This window comes from Camelina sativa, chromosome 15 (genome assembly GCF_000633955.1).
Source record: "Camelina sativa cultivar DH55 chromosome 15, Cs, whole genome shotgun sequence".
In the NCBI taxonomy this organism is placed as follows: domain Eukaryota; kingdom Viridiplantae; phylum Streptophyta; class Magnoliopsida; order Brassicales; family Brassicaceae; genus Camelina; species Camelina sativa.
This window is the reverse complement of record NC_025699.1, coordinates 12566286-12587829: the sequence shown is the minus strand read 5'-3', so window position 1 is coordinate 12587829 and position 21544 is coordinate 12566286. Positions and strand designations below refer to the sequence as shown.

The 21544-nt window shown below is 38.9% G+C and overlaps 6 protein-coding genes and 1 long non-coding RNA gene across 9 annotated transcripts in view; 5 read left to right on the top strand and 2 right to left on the bottom strand.

Annotated features, from left to right (window-relative positions):
* LOC104746590 (uncharacterized membrane protein YuiD) overlaps positions 1 to 1734 on the top strand; it is a 3430-nt gene extending 1696 nt beyond the window's left edge. Inside the window, exons 2-6 of one of the 2 annotated variants that reach the window (XM_010468107.1) lie at positions 1 to 129; positions 376 to 532; positions 809 to 859; positions 971 to 1063; positions 1402 to 1734. The exon at positions 1 to 129 is cut by the window's left edge and continues 1 nt beyond it. In XM_010468107.1, coding sequence (XP_010466409.1) covers positions 1 to 129; positions 376 to 532; positions 809 to 859; positions 971 to 1063; positions 1402 to 1461 — 490 coding nt within the window. In that variant the 3' untranslated portion in view covers positions 1462 to 1734. The remainder of the gene's footprint in view (positions 130 to 375; positions 533 to 808; positions 860 to 970; positions 1064 to 1401) is intronic. The other variant, XM_010468108.1, reaches the window with a different exon arrangement.
* Positions 2379 to 4230, top strand: LOC104746589 (senescence/dehydration-associated protein At4g35985, chloroplastic-like). The gene is made up of 5 exons (XM_010468106.2): positions 2379 to 3128; positions 3224 to 3348; positions 3473 to 3639; positions 3737 to 3821; positions 3956 to 4230. The coding sequence occupies exons 1-5, from the start codon at positions 2526 to 2528 to the stop codon at positions 4107 to 4109; spliced, it is 1134 nt and encodes a 377-aa protein (XP_010466408.1). The 5' UTR covers positions 2379 to 2525; the 3' UTR covers positions 4110 to 4230.
* LOC104748401 (protein EARLY-RESPONSIVE TO DEHYDRATION 7, chloroplastic-like) lies at positions 4976 to 8393 on the top strand. Its single transcript, XM_010470048.2, has 6 exons — positions 4976 to 5129; positions 5659 to 5732; positions 5938 to 6059; positions 6215 to 6257; positions 8031 to 8172; positions 8305 to 8393. The coding sequence occupies exons 1-6, from the start codon at positions 4976 to 4978 to the stop codon at positions 8391 to 8393; spliced, it is 624 nt and encodes a 207-aa protein (XP_010468350.2).
* On the bottom strand, positions 6513 to 7967 carry LOC104746588. 2 transcript variants are annotated; one of them, XR_760920.2, is made up of 3 exons: positions 7536 to 7967; positions 7085 to 7172; positions 6513 to 6698 (listed from the first exon to the last, which is right to left on the bottom strand). It is a non-coding gene; the product is annotated as an uncharacterized LOC104746588 (long non-coding RNA). The 2 variants fall into 2 exon arrangements; XR_760919.2 differs by lacking the exon at positions 7536 to 7967 and having other exon boundaries at positions 7085 to 7353.
* Positions 8946 to 10813, top strand: LOC104746587 (protein ABCI12, chloroplastic-like). The gene is made up of 7 exons (XM_010468104.2): positions 8946 to 9399; positions 9512 to 9628; positions 9715 to 9951; positions 10042 to 10206; positions 10300 to 10375; positions 10465 to 10529; positions 10635 to 10813. Exons 1-7 carry the CDS (start codon positions 9058 to 9060, stop codon positions 10785 to 10787), a joined length of 1155 nt encoding a protein of 384 aa, XP_010466406.1. The 5' UTR covers positions 8946 to 9057; the 3' UTR covers positions 10788 to 10813.
* On the top strand, positions 11158 to 11970 carry LOC104746586. The gene has a single exon (XM_010468103.2). It carries the CDS (start codon positions 11449 to 11451, stop codon positions 11860 to 11862), a length of 414 nt encoding a protein of 137 aa, XP_010466405.1. The 5' UTR covers positions 11158 to 11448; the 3' UTR covers positions 11863 to 11970.
* On the bottom strand, positions 14849 to 17162 carry LOC104748400. Its single transcript, XM_010470047.1, has 2 exons — positions 16889 to 17162; positions 14849 to 16089 (listed from the first exon to the last, which is right to left on the bottom strand). Exons 1-2 carry the CDS (start codon positions 17160 to 17162, stop codon positions 14849 to 14851), a joined length of 1515 nt encoding a protein of 504 aa, XP_010468349.1.

Here is a 21544-nt window from a genome sequence, read left to right as displayed (position 1 = left end):
CGCGGGAGTCGGAAACAGGGCGTTGTACGGATCACCTCCGTCGCAGCATCTGTTTCCTCACAATCTCCCAATCTTCTCCGCTTTTCTTGCCTTCGCTCTTGCTCAGTTCCTCAAAGTTTTCACCAATTGGTCCGTTTCAAATCTTATCTGCTTCTTCTTCTTCTTTCGTATTTCTCCGATCTGTTATCGCGAATCCCTAGATGGGGATTGAACAAATTTCTTATCTTTAGGTCTTCGTTTTCAATAGATTGTTTAGATATTCAAAAACTTTTCTTTACCCTTCTTTGATTTGGTTTCAGAACTTTTAAGTAGCTAGAGATGGAGATTAGTGGATTGAAGGATGTAATTTAGAAAGTTGAATGTTAGATGTTTCAGGTACAAAGAAAAGAGATGGGACTCTAAACGGATGATTAGTTCTGGTGGTATGCCTTCCTCTCACTCTGCTACTGTCACTGCCTTAGCTGTTGCCATTGGCCTAGAAGAAGGAGCTGGATCACCCGCTTTTGCTATCGCGGTTGTCTTAGCATGTGTTGTGAGTGTTTTCTTCTCTTCTTGTTGAGTTGTTTCCAGTTTATCAGTGTCTCTTACAATGCCTTCTTTGTTTATTCGCTTAAAGTCTAAGTGTATTAAATATACAAAGTAACAGTCTTTCTTTCGCCTAGTGTAGAAAAGAGAGTAGAGACTTTGCTTTTCAACTAGCAAATCAGTTTTTGCTCAATCTTACTTACTGTTGTCCTTGTGAAGAGTGTCTTTGATTCCATATTAAAACCAAAGCATCTTACCTCTATCTTTGTAAATTGGGTTGTAGGTAATGTATGATGCATCCGGGGTCAGGCTTCATGCTGGTCGTCAAGCCGAGGTAAAGCCATAGGATAACTTATTAACATCTTCTTTTTTTACCTTCCTTTAAAGTTATGTGGTAGGGTTGTTATATGCTTTCTTAAACTTCAAGCCTTTTATATAACTTCAGCTGCTGAATCAAATTGTCTGTGAGTTTCCTCCCGAGCATCCGTTATCCACAGCTAGACCCTTGCGTGAACTGCTCGGCCACACTCCTATCCAGGTTTGCTCAACTCAGTAGAAATTTGTTTATACTTTCAACATTGCAAGTCTGTGTTTAAGGTTCTGGTATTTGTGCCTTCTTAGACTTGTGTTCTGTTTTTCAAAATAAATCTAGCAGGTTTGTTAAATTGTAGTGATAAGTCGGAGTAAGTCTGACCGGTTCCAATTAGGGTAATTTCCCTAGATGCACGTGTCATAGCAATGTTAGAATCAGTTTTGGATTTCATAAAGCTAGAACATTAGAACTGAAGTCAAGTCACGATATTTGCCATGTATCAACCAGAGTTCTTGTTGTCGAAGTTACGATCTATTGCTAAGTTATATGAGATTGGATTACAGGTTGCAGCAGGCGGGGTATTAGGATGTGTGGTGGCATATTTGATGAGGAGCACAAGCTAGTTTCTACTCAAGTATGGATCCAAAATTCTTTTGAAATCATAGACCCTTCAGAAACTATATAGATTTAGCGATCAAGGGACGCTAGATTATTGAAGTAAATGGAAATTGTTAAATGTGTGTAATATATAGATCATAGTTAGACTTGTCGTTGTTTAAGCTGTTCCTTCTCAACATTCTCTCTCTCTATAAATAATCTCTACTTTCGAAGCATTCTTAACCTGGACCAAACCTAGGCTTGTAACATTGTTGTGTGTCAAAGTATCTTTACCACTATTGATAGAAAATATCAGTATGAAGCTTTTGAGTCAGCCTAACTAATTCGAAGATCTGTTTTGGATATTGTTCTTCAATGACTGGCCATGGCTATGTAGAATCAGATTCCAGTTCAGATTACGGTGCTTCACGTTCTGCTTTTGCCTTTAGTGTCTATTGGTTTAAACTCTATTTCAGAGTGTTCAATAATAGTAAAGCCTGTAAAGGAGGTATCTCTGGTTGTTAAAAAGTCGACATGATGTCACATTTGGATAACATTTACGGAAAGGGACAAAGTTGTCAATTTAGTAGACTCGGCTTCTATAGTCAGGACTCACCATGCTTAGGTTCACACTAGTCATTGTCTTGTTCTGAATGCTACAACCTTATTACAATTTACAAAAAATGAAATCCCCCATCTAAGTTTGAAGATGGATCGAATCTATTAGACCTGCAATATACAGAGAGATAGATCATAGACCTCTGTGTTTACTTACTGCTCATACAATATAGTAATATTACATAAGCAAGTCCAACAGAACTTGCATAGAAGTACACGTGTATGTCTATCTGCGTGTACGTGTACTTGTCGATGCGTGTAACGGCGTAAAGTATTGTTCCTATTTCTACCGAAAGTGACGAAAACTGTGGAAGCAAGAATTTATTCACTTTGAAAGAAGCTGTTAGTTAAAGTTGAAAATAATATTCCAAACAAAATATTTTTTAAATAATCTCATCCTTTGTTTCAAGATTACAAAACCTCTTAGCTACAGAGCATCACTGTCAAGGAAAAAGAGCAAGCAGACAAGAAAATGGGATGTTTCGGATCATCAAAGAGTTCAAAAACAAGAAACCACAAACAAGAAACGATGACACGACAGAACTCATCTCCTCAACCTCAACCTCAAACGTTGAGAACCGAAGAAGTTCTGTTGCAGATTCCGAGATGTAGAGTCCATCTCATAAACGAATCCGAAGCCGTGGAGCTCGCCTCCGGTGATTTCAAGCTCGTTAAGGTCTTAGACAACGGCGTGACTTTAGCTATGATCGTGAGAATCGGACATGACCTTCAGTGGCCTGTGATTAGAGACGAGCCGGTTGTGAAACTCGACGCACGTGACTACCTCTTCACGCTTCCGGTTAAAGACGGTGATCCACTTAGCTACGGCGTCACCTTCTCAGGAGACGACAGGGACGTAGCCCTCGTGAACAGCTTGAAGTTATTGGACCAATTCTTGAGTGAGAATTCTTGTTTTTCGCATTCGGCTTCCAGTAAGGTTAACAAAGGAATCGACTGGGAAGAGTTTGCGCCAAGGATTGAAGATTACAACAATGTTTTAGCTAAGGCTATTGCTGGAGGAACAGGACATATTATTAGAGGAATATTTAGTCTCAGTAATGCTTACTCTAACCAGGTTAAAATCACACTAGAAGCTTTCTTCATATATATATATAATGAGAGATGATAATATATGTACATAATATGATTATAAGTTTTATGATGGAACAGGTTCACAAGGGAGGTGACATAATGATTACAAAAGCTGAGGAGAGCCAGAGAAATGGAGGAGGTTACAACAATGGACACTCCAGTGGCACAGAGAAGAAAAATGGAATCAACACAAACCTTCAACGGTACTCACTCTTTAGTTATATAAATGTACACTCAAAATGTGTCAAACAAAATTGAGACATAAATCTTTGTTCTTTTGTTATCATTGGCTGCTTTGTTGGATGGATGTAACATGTATATATATAGAGTGAGGAAGATGTCAAAGGCGACTGAAAATCTGAGCAAGACGATGTTGAATGGTGCGGGAGTTGTGAGTGGTTCTGTGATGGTCCCTGTGATGAAGTCAAAACCAGGGATGGCCTTCTTCTCTATGGTTCCAGGGGAGGTCCTCTTAGCTTCACTTGATGCCCTTAGTAAGTTGCATTTATTCAAAATGAAATGTTTCTTTTGGGGGTCAAAACTGGAACAAATAAAACATAATGAGGTGTAACGTTTGGGTTGATCTATTAGATAAGATACTAGATGCAACTGAAGCCGCAGAGAGACAAACTCTGTCTGCGACATCCAGAGCTGCTACCAGAATGGTCAGTGAGAGGTATATATTTCACCTTACAAATACAATCCTCAATTTGAGATTCATGTTTTCATGATAAGTCTCTAGTGAACATACACAATTTAAGAGTTTTTAGGGGAAAATAAAGTGATATAAGGACACATGTGGCAAAGCAGGTTTGGAGATAATGCTGGGGAGGCCACCGGAGATGTTCTAGCGACAGCCGGCCACGCGGCTGGAACTGCCTGGAATGTTCTCAAGATCCGCAAGACTTTCTATCCTTCATCTTCTCTCACATCCGGGATCGTAAGAAATGCTCCAAGAAAGTGATATATAGTGAGTTATATTTTCAGTTACTTTTGTCAACGTATGTTATGATCGATGGAAACCCCAAAACCAAACTCACTTTTTATATTTTGATTCTCTACATAATGATGACTGATCAGCTATAGTTTGTGTTATGTATTAATGAGCTACTTGAAATGTAATATGTTCCGCAAAGTGTGCAAGATATATGATTTTAGCTCACAAACCAATTTACAATGGGTACACTAAACAAGTTTAGTGTGTTGTTTTGTTTGAGTTCTAATCGATTAAACATTGTACGACAGCTAATATACATGAAAGATTAGTCAAACCAATTATTTTTTAAAAATTTGACGCCCTCTTCCTAATATACATATCAATCTCTCAATGTCGATATATAATAGTAAACTCTTTGATTTTGTCAATATTTTAGAACACAACATATAAAATGTAATGGTGGAGGATATCCTTTGAGGAGAATAATACACTTGGGATTAATATATACATACACTATCAATTTAAACCCCCCACAAGAACCAGTTTAGTGGCTCAATAAAAACAAGCAACTGATGAAGTCTTGGAAAATATGACACGGTCAGGTTTCGTTTAAATTTTCACTTTGACATGTTGATCAAGTTGTTTCTATAGATGAAATCAAATATTAGCAAGTTGAGCTACTTGTAATAACATTGCTAGTTCCAACTATAAACTAATTCTTCATTATCAAACTATACGATCATATTCTGTGGTCTTACGTTTTTATCATGGCTATTAATATGATCAAATGTTTTAAGTTTTTATGTCATTACCTTCCACCCTCCAATATTTCGAACGAGCCACACATAGAAACCACTCTTAAAGTACTGCCGTACTAAGAACAAAGACACAGTATGTCCTCATCAACCCAACAAAACCAATCTCCCCAAAACGTGAAATCCGAACCGTTGAAGCTAGCGTTGAGTTTCTCAGGGGGAGACGGAGAAATTGTAGGAAACCCTAATTTTCTAGAAGATTTCATGGGGGAGAAATCTTCGAGTACTTCTAGTAAAAATAGCAATGAAATTGATTGGGAGGAGTTTGCACCGCAGGCTGAAGAATACAAAAGCGTTGTAGCCAGGCCCGGCCCTTCACCCATTCGAATGAAACATTCGTATTGGGTCTCAAAATTTCGAAGCCCATTTTGCAAGAATTTTTTATAAAAAAAAAAATTAATAAGGCTTCAAACTTCCCAAAACTAATAAAAAAGCCTCATAATTTTTAAAAATGTCCAATAATAGGCTCCAAAAAAGTCCAAGAATTAGTTAAAAAGCCATATAATTTGAAAATATTCCATAACTAATAAAATACAGTAGGTTTTAAAATTAGAAAAAATCCTCAAAATTAGCAAAAAAAAGTCCATAATTAGCAAAAAAAATCTCAAAATCAAATGAGTTAATAAATAAAAATTTGTGAAAGCCCCAATATAGTTAGCAAAACATATTTCAGCTTTTATTATTTTTTTTTTAAAAAAACCTTAATTTTTTTTCTTTTTCGTATTGGGCCTCGGATTTCACCGGACCGGCACTGGTTGTAGCCAAGGCCATCGCTGAGGGAACGGGGCATATCATCAAGGGAATCTTCACTTGTAGCAATTCTTACTCTAAGAAGGTGATAGCCCCTCTCATGATTCTTATGAGAGTTAATATTCCATTATTGTGATTTAAATCTAGATATTAACACTTCTGTGTATAAATCATCTTACTTTTGTGTTGGTTTTAAAAAAAATACTATATGAACATTGAGATTTAAGACGCACATATAATTGTAGCTTTTTATATATTATATGGTTTTTATTTTCTAATAATAAAAACAGATTCGCAAGGGAGGAGGTGTAACAACGATTGCAAAAGAAGTTGAAGACAGAAGTGGTGACATATCAGAAACCGATGGAGGTGACAACAATAAGAAGAATAAACTCAACACAAATATTCAAAGGTATATATATATATATATATCACGTTTTGTTGTTTTTAATGTCTAAACCCTGTAAAGAGTAAAGTTGTAAAATATTAGCATCGAACAATGAAATGTTGGGCTCTTGTCTCCTTCTTATGAACCAAATCATGACTATTTTATTGGATGTAACATAGAGTTGAGAAGCTCTGGAAGGCGAGCGAAGAGATAGGGCTCACGGTCTTAGACCATCATTAGTGGAGTAACCCACCAAAGTTACTCTCACATTTATTTATTATATAAATAATCATAAATTAAGTTAAGTAACTCTAAGAGAACCTAAGCAAAATCACTCTATTACTAGAGAACCCCAAAGAGGTTACTCAAACATTTAAATATTATGTTTTGGCTTAATTTGAAATGGGTTTGAATATTTGAGAATATGAAATGATAATAAGAAGATTTGATGATAAGAAGAATAGAAAGATAAGAGAATACAAATGAGAAGAACATATAGCAAATGAGGTTGAACAAAACATTGTCATATATAGGACTTCCGAAAGACACAACCAAACCTAAACCCATTCACGGGTTACAAAAGACAACAAGTCACAACTCGTGATGATGGGTTACAAAGGACAACAAGTCACAACGAGTTACAAGAACAACAAGTCGCAAAACCTGAAACAAAAGAAGAAAAAGTTAAACAAGTGTTAAACAAAGAACAGAACACAAGACGTGGTTAACCTACACTTACTAAAACAGAACAAGAACACAACCAACTCATTTACTACACTTACTTTATGTTTGCGGTTGGTTGTGTTCTTCGCCATTGATGTTAAACAGAACAAGAGCACAACCAAGCCGTGATGTTAAACAGAACAAGAACACAACCAAACAGAACAAGAACACAACCAAGAACAAAACAGAACAAGAACACAACCGCAAACAAAACAATATCTATCAAAATAGAACAAGAACAACAAAACCAACTCATTCATCCCAATCAAAACAGAACAAATTCTAACAATACCTAACAACAACATTTGCAATCTAGAGTAACATACCTTTTCAAGTGAGAAAACACAACCGTTGTGTCCACTTCATGTTTCCCTTCACGTCACCATTGAACCGCTACATCCAGTTGATGAAAACCTCGCACAAAACAATAACATATGCTATTAAGAACAAAACTTATAACCAAACCCTAGACTCGCACAAAACAACTCGATTACTAAGAACAAAACATTTAAGCAATCCAACAAACTAATCTCATATGCTACACCTACCAATACAAATCGACACAAACATTTAACCACACTAATCTCATAATCTACACCTATTAAGTCAAATCGACACAAACATCAAACAAACCCTAAAATTCTACACCTAATAAGTCAAATCGACACAAATATTTAACCAATCTACCAATTATCAACCACCCGAGCCTAATTACAACCACATGCAATCAATCGCATCTAACGATTTCGCCAAATTACAAACACATGAGAAACGAACCTTCTCCCTTCGATTAGTTGTGATTTGGACCTTGCCGTTAGCTTCAGGGCACCACCAGAAACAGCCGCCGTCATTGTCCCACCATATAGCAACCTCCACCGTCGTTTGTCGTGACAAACGAACCGTCGCATCTAACAATTTCGCCGATCTAGATGCCATCGCCTCCGGGTAAACAACCAACCATAAGATCTAAGTGAGAAAAATCATAGGATTCGACGAGAATCCGATTTCTCCGATTTCATCAACAATCGCCGTTTTTGTCTCCTTCAGAAACGAGAGAGAAGGGAGAGAGAGAGTCGGGAGGAAGGAGAAAAAAAAATGAGAAGAAAAAAAAATCGATTTTATATTTACCTACCAGCCAATCATGTAACGCCACGCCTCGTTCTTAAGGCGTTTCTGGAAATCCTTCCGACGGTAACGATACTCTTAAAATGGACCCATTTATGGGGTTTTTAATATTTTTTTGGGGCCCAAATATATAAGAAACCCACTGAGTCACGCCCAGTAATCATGCTCTTAGAAGGTGGAGATATGATGAGCAGTGTGATGGTAGCTCCGGTGGTTAAGTCGAAGTTAGGGAAAGCATTGTTATCCACTGCTCCAGGAGAGGTTATCTTGGCTTCACTTGATTCTTTTAGTAAGTAACATAGAATAGCTCCTTTAATTGCCAATCTCTACTCAACTTCATTGATTGATATCAAAGTTTTTGGGATCAAAATGATAAGAAATTAAAAAACAGATAAATTGTTTTTATGTGATCAATATATAGATAAAATACTTGGTGCTGCTGAGGCGGCAGAAATACAAAGTCATTCTGCCACATCCATGGCTGCTTCTAGACTTGTTAGTAAGAGGTAAAAAATTCACTTTGTGGTCCTCGAATTTGAAATTGAATTATGTATGGATACATTTCTTGAGTTAAATGTAACAAGTATTCACATTTTTGTGATCACCGCACTACAGTTTTGGAAAGAATGTCGGAAAAACCACAGGAAAATTACTAGAAACAACAGGCAGCTTAGGCCGAACCGCCTGGAATATTCAAAAAGCCCTCGAACCAACTTTTTCCATCTCACTCAGAAATTGTCAAAAATGCTCCCAGACAGTAATATGCATCTATATACTCTTTAATTTTTTTATTTTTATTTTTGACAACAAAATTTATCTTTAAAATTGTGTTACATTTTCATATGTTGTAATCAAATTGTGCAAGTCTTGGTTTTTTGGTCTACGAGCAAAGATTTAATACAATGCAAAAAGATCAAATATGAGCTTTTTAACGCCCATTTGCTTTTTATACACATCAAACTGGAACAAGAACCGGAATCCAAATTTTGGTTTATTTTGACTTTTGTTCTATTCTGAGACCCAAAGTCAACACCCGACAGAACCAGCAAATTAAAAGTACAGTTTACAGTAGTATCTCTCTAAAGTCTAAACTCCAGTACCACCATCCACCAGATAGGAGTTTCCCGCTCTAGGGGCTTATGTCTGAATCCGAACTAATCTGAAATTGAAACTCATGAGTCACTCCAATCTCACACTCCCAACGCTCTCGCTCACCGTAGCCCTAGTCCCTAAACACCCAATTCGTCAACTCCGATCTCCGATTCCTAACCGGAACTTCGCAAACCCTAAGCTTAATGCGATTCCATCTCATCTCGTCACGAAAAGGGTTTTCTTAGTTAGAGCCAAAGTCGACGGAGACGATAAAACCGGGAACTGGGTCAACCGGTTACCAATTCCAAGACTTGGAGCTGAGAATGTCTTCAGATTGATATCAAGCGCTACGGGAAGCCCCATTGGCCAGTTCATATCGTCCCCTGTGACATTTCTCCATTCTGTCGATCCTAGAATCAAATTGGTATATCGAATTCTTCATTCTATAATCCAATTTTGTGAAAATCGAGGACTCTGCGAAGCTTGTTGTGTTACTTTGCTATAACTGAGTTTTGGTATTTGCATATATGTGTTAGGTATGGTTATTAACTCTAGTAGTTCTACCAGCAAGAGCAAATATAGTTGTGCGTTTGGGACTTGTTCTATGTACAGCTCTTTTGTCAATCCTTGTTCTCCCAAGACAAGTATGGATGGTGAGTTCTTCTTTTTCCTCTGTCACAACTCTGTTTCTTTTGCTCTGCTTCCAACTTGTTTATATCTTCTCTCTTTTCATGTTAAGGATCAATTGGCGAGAGTGTCACTTCTTTCGGGTATTCTCTTCATAACCTTGGGGCTAGGTTCAGATGGTGCACCACCAATGCTTCAATCAAGAACACCACCATCTTCAATCACAAGCTTGCCTAATCTTCCAATGTCTTTAAGTGGTTATTCGTACATGTTACTGAAGTTTGGACCTTTGCAATTCACTAGGAAAGGTTTATCTGTTGGAAGCACAGCCGCATGCTTAACCTTTATAGTAAGTCTGTTTTGTTTGCTACTTCCACTCTTTTTTTTCCCCTTCGTTTAGTTCACTTAATGGAACATTTGGTGTTTTTTGTTGTCACAGATCTTTCAAAGTGCTAGTATTTGCCTTGCAACCACAACACCTGAGCAACTTGCACTAGCTTTACGTTGGTTCTTGTTCCCGTTGACATATATTGGTGTTCCAGTTGGTGAAATCATCCTCACACTCCTGCTTTCACTAAGATTCATTAATTTGGTTTTCGATGAGGTACAGATTCATCTCCCTGCTTAACGTATACAGTATCAATCAGCCTAGTTCTAAAACCACATAATGGTATGTTTCGTACATGTTACATTGTAGGTCCGAAGTGTTGCATTGGGGATCGTATCTCGAAGAGTAAACTGGCAGCAGCTTACTGTTCTGGAGACACTTGATAGTAAGTTTCTTCTCTCTTTTTTTTCAGACACAGTAACTTGTTTTTCTCAGTCTTTACACAACTCATCTTACTAGTGGCTGTTTTTGTAGTTTTCGCCTCATTCATACGCCGTATCTTCAAGAATATATTTCGCCATGCCGAGCAAATATCACAGGTCAAAAATAGATTTCTGTGTGGTGTTGAGAGGTCTTCCATTATTTGAAAATCAGATTTAAACTCTCTGTTGAAAAACTAAGCATTTTGTTCTGTTTATGTGCAGGCCATGATTGTTAGAGGCTTCAGAGGAGAGAGCAGTAGCCACAAGATCTACTTCTTCTCAGGCTCATCAAATAAGTTCGCAGATTTTGCATCAGTCTTGTGTTTAATCGGTATAATCTCAACCGCGCTCTTGTCCGAATACTTTCTTGTCTAATATTATTACTGATTGTTTCAATCTAATCTTTTCTTATACACCATAAAGAACAACTTTTTTTTTTTTTTTTTGTAAACTACCATAAAGAACAACTTGAACTCTTTCTTTATTTCTTGAGGTAAAGCAACAATTAGAGGTAAAAATCAAGATTTGAAAAATGTAATGTAAACTAAACTACGTCATAGGCGATAATGCAACAAAGTAAGTAAACTTAGTTGAGCGCAATTATATTTTAGGCCAATTTAAAAGAAACAAAAAACCATAAACGGACAAACAAAACAAACTAAATTAAACAACAATATGAAAATAGAAAGATACGTCTAGGCTAGAGATGCGTCGTTACGAGGAAACCAACGTTAAACAGAGAAGCCATCTTTGCCAATCTCTTCCTTCTTCTATTTATTCCATTAGAGTTACAAGAACTCACAAATTAAAGAGATCCGTAGATTTAAACTTCATTACCCAAAAAAAAACTGAGCAGGAACCGAAGAAAAGGACCATTTTTTTAAAACCCTTTTCTTCTTCCTTCTCTTTCCCACCATAACCTTTTTCTTCTTCTTTTCTTGGCATCCAAGGAAACACCTAAGACGCCATTTTTTTCTTTCTTTTTAGGGTTTTTCTTTCTCTTTTCTAATAGGCTTTCGGTTTTAATTGTTTGACGATGGGAACTGAAGTTATACGGCCTCAAAATGTTTTGGTTGACCGAATGAGAGATCCTCCGGCAACAATATTTAATCCTCGGAGGAATCATTTTAACCGGAAACCACCTCTCCGACCTGACCAAAGGAGAAGATTTGGCTCCGATGAGTTTAGAACGACGGCGAAGAACTTTGTTAGGAGAAGAGGAGAGTCTTTTGATTCATTTTCAAACATCAAGGTACGGAAGAGTTCACCGGAGGTCTCTGCCGACGATATTTACGCCGGATCATCTATGTTTGTTTTGTCTCCAGCACCGAGCTCATTACCTTTTCCGTCATTCTCTAGGAGGAATGAGAAATTAAACCAGGTTCTTGTCGTTTCCGTGGACGATTCGGCGTCTCAAGATCTCCGGCGACTTCTCCGGCTGGAGTTTTGAGGATATGGATGAACGGAAAAGTCGCTGGAATTGTCAGCTATTTAACGGTTCATCTGTAAATTATAAGTTATCGGAATTGACTCCGTTACTGTTTTATGAATCTCATCCTTCCCTTTTGAAAATTTATGTTTTATGAAGGGGTGGGGTGGGTATGAAAAGATAGTTATAAAAGTACGGGGTCAGATTTAGAAACAAATGTTAAATATTTAGCTGACTTTTTCAGTTCTTTGTGTAATGTGGAGATTTATTAAATATAAGAAACTCTTTTGGGGTCCAAATGTTAATTACTTTGAAAGGGCTAAAATATGTATTCCCTCGGGGAAAAATGTCATTTAAACCATGAACTTTCAAATTTTGGTCATTTAAACCATAAACTTTCAAATTTTTGTCATTTAAACCATGAACTTTGTTGTAGGCCATTTAAAACATCAATTTTTGTTGATTAGTTTTTTTAAACATGAAGTTTCGTTAACCAAGCCAAAAAAGATATGACGTTAAATCCAATAATTGACCTACTAACAGACGTTACTATGCTGTTAATCACTCTGTTACTGATAAAACGACGTCGTTTTAATTGAAGTTTTAGTTCGAAAAAATATCATTTAAACCATGAACTTTCAAATATAGGCCATTTAAACCATGAACTTGTAAATGTATGTCATTTAAACCATGAACTTTCAAATTTATGTCATTTAAACTATGAACTCGCCCTGGACGTTTGGTGAAAACTAGACAACCTGGAAATTTCGGTTATCGGAGCAAATCGAAGAGAGAAAGCCTATACGTTTGGCGCAATTGATTTGGATAATCCAATTTCGGTTCGGTAATCAAACCGATTGGTGTATTAGAAACCGCAGAAGTATATAAGCCTAATCAGCTAACCCGTTTAACCCTAGTTTAGTTTCTCTCTTCTTTCTTCGACACTGCCTCATGATGCGATTCTGATAAAGAGAAAGAAGAACATCAATTCATCCTTCTTTTTCGATCTTTGTCATGTATTTTGTGTCTTTTTGTTTTTTCTTGAGTCTTTTTCATTTATTAGGACACTACACTAGAGATTGAAAGATTAATTCTCTTGTTTTAGGACACTACACTAGAGTTTGAAGGATTGATCACCTTTTTCATGTATTATGGTTTAAATGACATAAATTTGAAAGTTCATGGTTTAAATGATATATATTTATAAGTTCATGGTTTAAATGGCTTATATTTGAAAGTTCATGGTTTAAATGACATTTTTCGAACTAAAACTTCTATTAAAATGACGTCGTTTTATCAGTGACGGAGTGATTAACGGCTTAGTAACGTCTGTTAGTAGGTCAATTATCGGATTTAACGTCATGTATTTTTTGGCTTGGTCAACGAAACTTCATGTTTAAAAAAGCTAGTCAACAAAAATTGATGTTTTAAATAGCCTACAACAAAGTTCATGGATTAAATGGCCAAAATTTGAAAGTTCACGGTTTAAATGACATTTTTCCCTATTCTCTTGGGGTACAAAAAGTATTTTAAGTTTAAGGTGTAATCCAAAAATATATGTGTAGAAGAGAAATATTTAGATTATGTTTATTAGTTTACAGCTATATTTTTGTGCTTGTGACATTTATCTGTTTTGAACATTTTAGGAATTATACAAAATTTATTTTAAACTTATGTCATCCGACATTATTTTCATTTTCATTAATCACCTTCAACTTGTTACATGTTTGACCATCTTTGTCAAATCACTCAGTTAGCAATTTTTTTTAAAAAATAGAAAATATCTAAACAAAAAAAACTCCTTTTCATTTTCATCTTTGGGTTAGATCACAATTGATCGACTCCACTGAATTACCCACATAGTGTCTCCGCATCAATATTAACTATCGAAAATGTTATAACCTTTCTAGTTATCTTTGCTTTTATAATTTTTATTTAGATTATATGGAACAAAACCATAATACTAATTTAATTTATTTGAAGAAAAATAATTGATTTGACATGATGTTACCAAATTGGAAGTTACTCCTAAAAACAATAATGTTTTGGCGTTTCACCATGGTGTCGAGTGTAGAGTGACAAAATAAATCTTGATTTTCTTAGAGCAACTTTGGTAGATAACTATGGTAGAAGAAAAAATAGAGAGAATGACATTTTGGTAGAAATAGTTAGTAAATAACGTTTTTTCAGGTGGGGTAGAGGGACGATAAATACTAAACTAACCTTTTGAAAAATGTTTTAATGAAATAATATATTTATTTGAAAAATCTACGGCAATAAAAAATCATGCAGCACCTGAAAATTATATGAATTTTTTTTATAAATAGCATTTGATATTAATAAATTAATATAATCATTGAAGTAAATATAAAATAGCATTTCATATATTTACAAGAATGAAAACAAACATGCACCATCTTAAAATTACATGAATTTTTCTTGTAAATAGTATGTGATATTAATAAAATAGTATAATCATTTGAAGTAAATATAAATAACATGATTTTTTCTTAATCTCATATGTCATGCCGGTGTTGCAGAGATATCCGACCAGAGGGAGGGAGGGAGCAAGCACCGATAATGCCAAACCAAAAGAAAGAAATTAAGATATAGAAGTAGAGATCAGCAGCAGAAGAGTGGGAAATTGGAAAATGAGATCCAATGATAAAGAGATCGGATGAAGAGGGTAGTGAAAGAAATAAAGAGGAGATCCAGAAAGATAAAATAAAAGTAAATGATTTGGTGGTAGTGGTGATGGTGATGGTCGCCATTAGAAACATGAAGATGGAGAAGATGGTGGTCGCCGTTAGGGGAAGTGAACACAAAGGAGAGAAGAAAGAGAAAATAAAAACAAAAAGAGAAAGAGGGAGAACCATGTAATTTTAACATACATAGCCGACATACACACATGAGCCATAGTTAGTTTATCTATTTTTCTTAATTTCATGGTTATCTAGTTTTTTTTTTTGGGCAACCAAACTCTTAAACTGATAAAACGACGTTTCATCTACACAAGAGGGAGAGTTGAACTACGGGCTTGTGTCGCGAGATTGTCAGCGATCAAGTTTTGGTTCTGAGGGATGAAAAATAAATTACAAACAGAGAAACAGATTGAGAGATCTAGGATGTCGTGGAGAATCCCGTGAATGTCTTTCGAGTGGAACTTCGCATTCAAGGCCTTGACTAACAATTGAGAGTCCGAGGCAAAAGAGATGTGTGTGAAACCCGAAGCAATTGCAACTTCCACTGCGGTGAGAGTTGCCGCCGCTTCGGCCATCAACGGGGAGTGGACATGATCCACCAGATCTGAGCCCTGTAGGAGGATGTGATCATTCCGATCTTTGAAAACCCAGCCAAGTCCTGCTTTTGGTGCTGTTATCCATGAGGCATCTGTGAAACAGGTGACCATGTTGTTGCTTTGGTATATCCCGCTTGGAGGGAGAGGGATTTTAACTGGTGGGGGGTTTGTAGCTTTTTTGGATTGGGCTTCTTGCCATTCTTTCGCTCCGATGGTAGCTAGATGGAGGGCATCTTCCGGTAGGATCTGTTCCTTATTAAATAGAAGCTTGTTGCGAGAAGTCCATAGGACCCAGAGAATCCATGGGGTCAGGGGACCACCGCCAACGCCAGTAGGTGGTAAGCAAACCAACTGATTTACTGTCTTGATGCCTTCAGAGGTTGATGTTATCAGTTGAGGGACGAAGGCGGTACTGAAGGGGGCCAAATCACAGACTTTAGTCGCGAAAGGGCAAGTGAAGAACAGATGGAGTTCCGACTCGATCCCGGTACAATGCAGGCAATTAACATTCCCCGAGATATTGTGGTGAGTAAGATTACTTCCCACTGGAATGGCTTGTTGTAAAATTTTCCACATCAGGAGTTTTACTTTTTGTGATGCCTTAATACTCCAAATATTTTTTTCCCAGCTAAAGCTATCAGGGTGCAGGGAACTACCTGAGGGAGGTGGACATTGTTTGTATGATTGACTTGCATTGTAACCTGCTTTTGTGGTGTATTGCCCATCAGATGATGGTAGCCATGCCCACTTGTCTGGGGCGCCTTTCTTGCTAGGTTTAAGCTTTAAGATGTCATCTTTATATGCCGGTAGCACTCTGTTGAGATGATAAATGTTCCAAGAGGATGTACATGGTGTAAGGAGATCCGCCACTGACCATGTGTGGGTTTCCGCAGTTGGAGGTCCCATTGGGGTTGTAAGCCACAGGCTAGTCCAGAGAGGGATTGAGTTACCTGAACCGATAAGATATCCCACATGGGGTTTTAACAAATCTCTACCAATGCATATGCTTCGCCAGCCGTGTGATGCCGAGTTTGAGACTGGACAGTCCAAGAACCTTGTACTGCTGCAATATTTCCCAAGGAGGACCCTGGCTAGTAGACATTTGGGTTGGGTGAGCAGCCGCCAGCTTATTTTAGCAAGGAGGGCATCATTAAAGGACATAATGTCTCTGAAGCCTAAGCCCCCCAGTTTAAAAGGTTTAGTCATCTTCTTCCAGGAGATCCAACACATCTTTTTCTTCTCTGTATTATTATCCCACCAGAATCAAGTTAAAGCAGGTTGAGTTCTTTTGCAGAGATTGTTCGGAGGTTTGTAGCAAGACATTGAGTATGTGGGCATAGCAGGTAGGACCGATTTCAACATAATAAGTTTTCCAGCAGATGAGAGGAATTTGGTGGACCAACTTAAAGCTCTCTGTTTTATCTTGTCTACTATCTCACTGAAGAGGTCCTTTTTCTTGTGGCCAAACAGTTCAGGTAATCCCATGTATTTTCCTTGTCCACCTTCTCTTTGAATGCCAAGGATTCTCTTTGCTATTTCTTTTGCTGCTTCTGGGGTCTTAGCCGCAAAGGTGATCGAAGATATAGATTGGTTAATTTGTTGACTGGATGCTTGTTCATATAGCTGCAGGATGCTCTTTAGCTTTGAGCAGCTTTATGGATCCGATAGACAAAAGAACATTGTATCATCCGCAATAAAAGGTGGTTGACTCGGGGCTACCTGAAGCTACTCTGAGGCCAAGTAAACTACCTTGTGATTGGGCTTTAGAGCATAAACCAGACAGAACCTCGCTGCAAATAATGAACAGATAAGGAGAGAGGGGATCACCTTGACGGATGCCTCTCTCAGGGGTGACTGATCCGCGGGCCTGTCCATTCAAAAGGGATGAGTATTCCACAATATTGATACACTGCATGATCCATTGGATCCAGGTTTGGTGGAAACCCATTCTTTCCATATCTTCTTTAATGAAATCCCATTCAAGCCGATCATAAGCCTTGCTCATATCAGTTTTAACGGCCATATAACATCTCTTCTGTGCTTTAGATGTTTTCAGGTAATGGAGGGCTTCATGTGTGATCAGCACGTTATCAGAGATGGCTCGCTGAGGGATGAAAGCAGATTGGTTCTCTGATATGCAGCCATGTAAGATCGGTTGGAATCGCTTTGCTAGGATCTTAGAGATTAACTTATAGTAAACAGAGCATAGAGCGATTGGCCTGTAGTCCGAGACTTTCTGTGGATTAATGATCTTAGGTATAAGCCTAACATTGGTTAGATTTATCTTTTGAGGTAGGGAACCAGAGGTGAAAAAAAGCTGGACTTCAGAGATGATATGGGTCCCATTGTATCCCAGTTTGCCTGGAAGAAGCTCGCTGAGAAACCATCGGGGCCCGGCGCTTTGTCTGCGTGTATGGAGAAACAAGCATTCTTTATCTCAATCGTTGTGGGCAGGGCAGTGAGCTTTTCATTCATTTCCTCTATGATGCACGGATCAAGTCCTACTTCTATAACAGCTCGTCTTGTGCCAGGTACTGAATTAAACATACTTTGAAAGTACTTGGAGATAATATCAGATATCTCCTTTTCCTCATACACTGGTATGCCATCAGGTTCTTCAATAACAAATATGTTGTTTATGGCATTACGGGATTTTGTTGTCGCATGAAAAAAACCGGTGTTTTTATCTCCAAGTGTCAGCCACAGGTTACAGCTTCTTTGTTTCCAGAAGGCTTTTTCCTTTTGGTAGGCAGATAAGAGTTCTTTATTCAAAGAATCTATGATTTCCTATGGAGCCGTATCATCAGAAATAGCTTCCTCCAGCTGGTCTCTAAGGTTAAGAATTTCCTTCTGACTGTTCAACGATTGGTGTTTGCTCCATCTTATAATGTGTTCTCTGCAGGTTCTAAGGCGGAGGTCAACACAAAGGTCAGGATTTGCATTCCAGGCCTCGAAAACCAGCTTCTTGACGTCAGGATTCTTTCTAAGCCTCCTATCGAATCTGAAGAGACCCAGTCGTTTCTTCTTTTTTGGATCGAAAGAGGTATCTGGGGGTCGATGATCATACCCTTCAAAGCGAAGGTATTCACTTCTACCTGAGGGATAGGCTAGAATCCATTCACTATTAGTCATGGCTCGATCAAGTCTACATCTGACTAAGTGTGTATGTCTCTTTCCACGCCAGGATAGGCAGTTTCCAATATGCTTGAGATCATACAGATCATTGGTGGACATAAAGGATCTAAGATCCGAGAAGGAACTTTCCGGACGTTGAGGTCCTCCCACCTTTTCCGACTGATGAACAATGTCATTGAAATCTCCTGTGATAATCCAAGGAGATGATCTTTCGGCAGTATACTCTTGGAGACGGTTCCATGCTTCCACTCTTTTTGCTCTATCAGGTTCACCATATAGAAAGGTAGAAAAGAAAACTTTCCTTTTGCTTTTATTCTTGTGTCAATATAGTGAGGACAGGAATGGAATATTTTAACTTCAACGCTTTGCTTCCAGAAGAGTGCTAAGCCACCGGCTCCAGGTGAGATAGGTGGCACTAGATGTTTAAAGGGGTAGTCTAGCCACTGTAGCGATTGAATAATGGACTCGTCTGAGTTCTTTGTCTCCATAAGGAACAAAAGATCTGGGAAAATACTCTTTTGTATCTCCCTTATACGTTGGATTGTCATGGGGTTCCCCAACCCACAACAATTACAGCTCACCATCCTTAAGGAAGAAGGGTTGGGGGATTCTGAAAATCTGCCTTTTTCTTTTTCATTGCAGGGATTAAGGAAATAGCAGGTGGACCTGAAGCAGAAGGTTGCTGTGAGGGTATGCGAGGCAGGTCATCAGTCCTTTGTCGATCCGGGTTTGAGCTCTGAGATTTAGCACTCTTATCTTTCCTCTTAGGAGATGACTTTGACAGTTTCCTCTGGTTAGGTCGAAAAGAGCCTACTTTTTCCAAAGTTTTAGTCTCAGGTGCTTTCCTAGGCAAACCTTGTGGAAAGTTTCTTTTTTTTTGTGTTTTTGCGCCTAAAAGTTTTTGAGATGGCTTTGATGTTTGATTGTTAGAAGGAGGCCTTCCCCTACCATGTTTGCTTGGTCCCCCGGTATCCTTATATTGACTCGGGTGATCAATGGGAGGTGATGCTGATGGAGGAAGCACATGGCCATCTATCGTCGGTGCCAGGCAGAGACTTGCATCCTGTACAGTTTGGAAGGCATGGATAGAGTCTGCTGTTGTCTCCATAAGGTTATCAGCCTCACTCTGCATCACCCTCATTCGGTGGGTGACACTTTCTGAGGGATCAAGGCAAGAGATATATTGTATGGTGACCTCCCGAAACTCCTCCAGTACCTGGTCTCTACTTGGCATACCATCAGGAAGGGGTGGGACCCTCAGAGGTTGATATGTTGGTTGACTATCTTGTTTTGGTGGTGGAGTGGTGGGATCTGGACTAGTCACTTCACGCTCTAGAGGTGGTCTCCTTGCTCTAGAGGAGACAGAGGGATCACCCTATATATTTGCAGAAGATACTGACTTTTCTCTCCATTGGAGATTGTGTGCAGGGTGAGTAAGGTGGTGTGGGGGTCCCGACCCTCTGCGTCCATAAGAAGAGGTTTCCATCATGTACGGGGGGATTGACGGGTTCTAGTCTTTTGCCTATCAGCCTCAACGTCTCTATGTTTATGGTGAAACAGTCTATTCTCAGCAGAAGTTCTTTCCCTTTCTCTTAAACTGAAAAAAGACCTCTTCCTGGGGTTTGGATTTGTAGCAGGTAAGTAGCTCATCTCTGGGCTCCGGTTTGGGTTCTTGGGTGGTAAGAAGTTATCTTGGGTGTGTAATAGTTTATGGACACTGACTGTTGGGTAGGTGTGTTTGATAAGCTGTTCCGCAGTGGGGGTCGAGCCTCTTCAATGGTTTTCAGACCAGGGCACTTGTTTCTCTCATGTGACAACCTTAAGCAGTGAGAGCAATAGTTTTTTAAGTTTTTGTACTCGAGATTCACCACCACCTCATTGCCATCATGGAACTCAACAATCGTCTCCTTTGTGATAGGTTCAAGACCGGTAATGAGAACTTTCAAGTGTACAGCGGAGGAGGTAATTTCCCAGTCCAGGATCTCGCCAATGGATTGAAGCATTCCCAGTTTCCAGTAGTGCTTAGGTAGTCCTTGGATTTCAATCCAGAATAGAATCATAGCAGGGAATGTTGAGGAAATAACTGGCTCCACTTCTGTAAGATAATCATCCATTGATCAAAGTGGTAAGGCCTATTTGCCATGACTTGGTGTAGGTCTTCTTCTCTTTCGAATTTAAATTAGAAGCATCCCTAACCGAGATCTGACCCTGAGACTTTACCTCGTAGGTTCCATCGGTTGATAAGGAAAGGAAAGAGGGCCCACATACGCTGGAGGGATGGGTTTGTGAGGCGTCCTATGAGGGTTAAGGCGTTTTCCTGTATGAGATCTGAAGTATCTATCTCTGGCGCTTTCACCCGTTTACGTGGCGGAGGGGGAAAACCCCTGATAGGTTCTTTGCCTTTCTGATGGTATGGGATCCGGATTGACATGGTTGCGGAAAGGTTGTGGGTCGGTTATGGGTTTAGGGTTGAGGAAACAGGGAGAAAAATACAAGTGTGGGTGTTCGTTTGGACTTAAATATTGTAACATCCGTGAACCAAAATCCCGGTTTAGGTTCTGCGTCGGTCGATGCAAGTTGTGCATCGGTCGATGCAAGGTTGTTCCTGTGCGTTTTTGACTTAAGTCAAACGCTGCGTTTTGGGTTAGGGAAAAACCCTTAAGTCGATTTTTTGTTCCATTTGTGTTGTTTGGCCGTTTTTGAGAGAAAACGAAAGAGAGGAAAAGTTCTTGAGTGTTTCTGGAGATTTCTTGGAGTTTTGGTGCGTTCCTGTAGAGATCTGTAGCTGGGATCGTTGTAGGAGCTTCCTAGAGGCTTGTTCTTGCTTGTTTATTATTCAGATTCGTCTTGGCACAGGTAAGTGCATGACCATGGCTTATCTAAGCTAGAGGAACCTTTAACTTGCCTGTTTGGTGTTGTTAGATGTGTTAGATCGTAGTTAAGGACGTTACGAGGCTTTCTTGTGGCTTGGGAATGAGTTTCTGTGGTTGTAGGAACGAGATCCGGCGAGAAGCTTCGGGGAAATCACGGTGCTCGACGTTGCGTCGATCGATGCATTGCTTGCGTCGGTCGATGCAAGTGCGAGGACGGCGCGATAAACTTTAGGGTTTTCGTGTTGCGTCGAGCATGCGTCGGTCGATGCAGACTGGGTATTGGTCGATGCAAGTTGCACTTGCATCGGTTGATGCAGCTTTTGCGTCGATCGATGCTTCCTCAGTTGGCATCGGTCGATGCATGTTGGCATCGGTCGATGCTGAGTCCTGGTTCGTT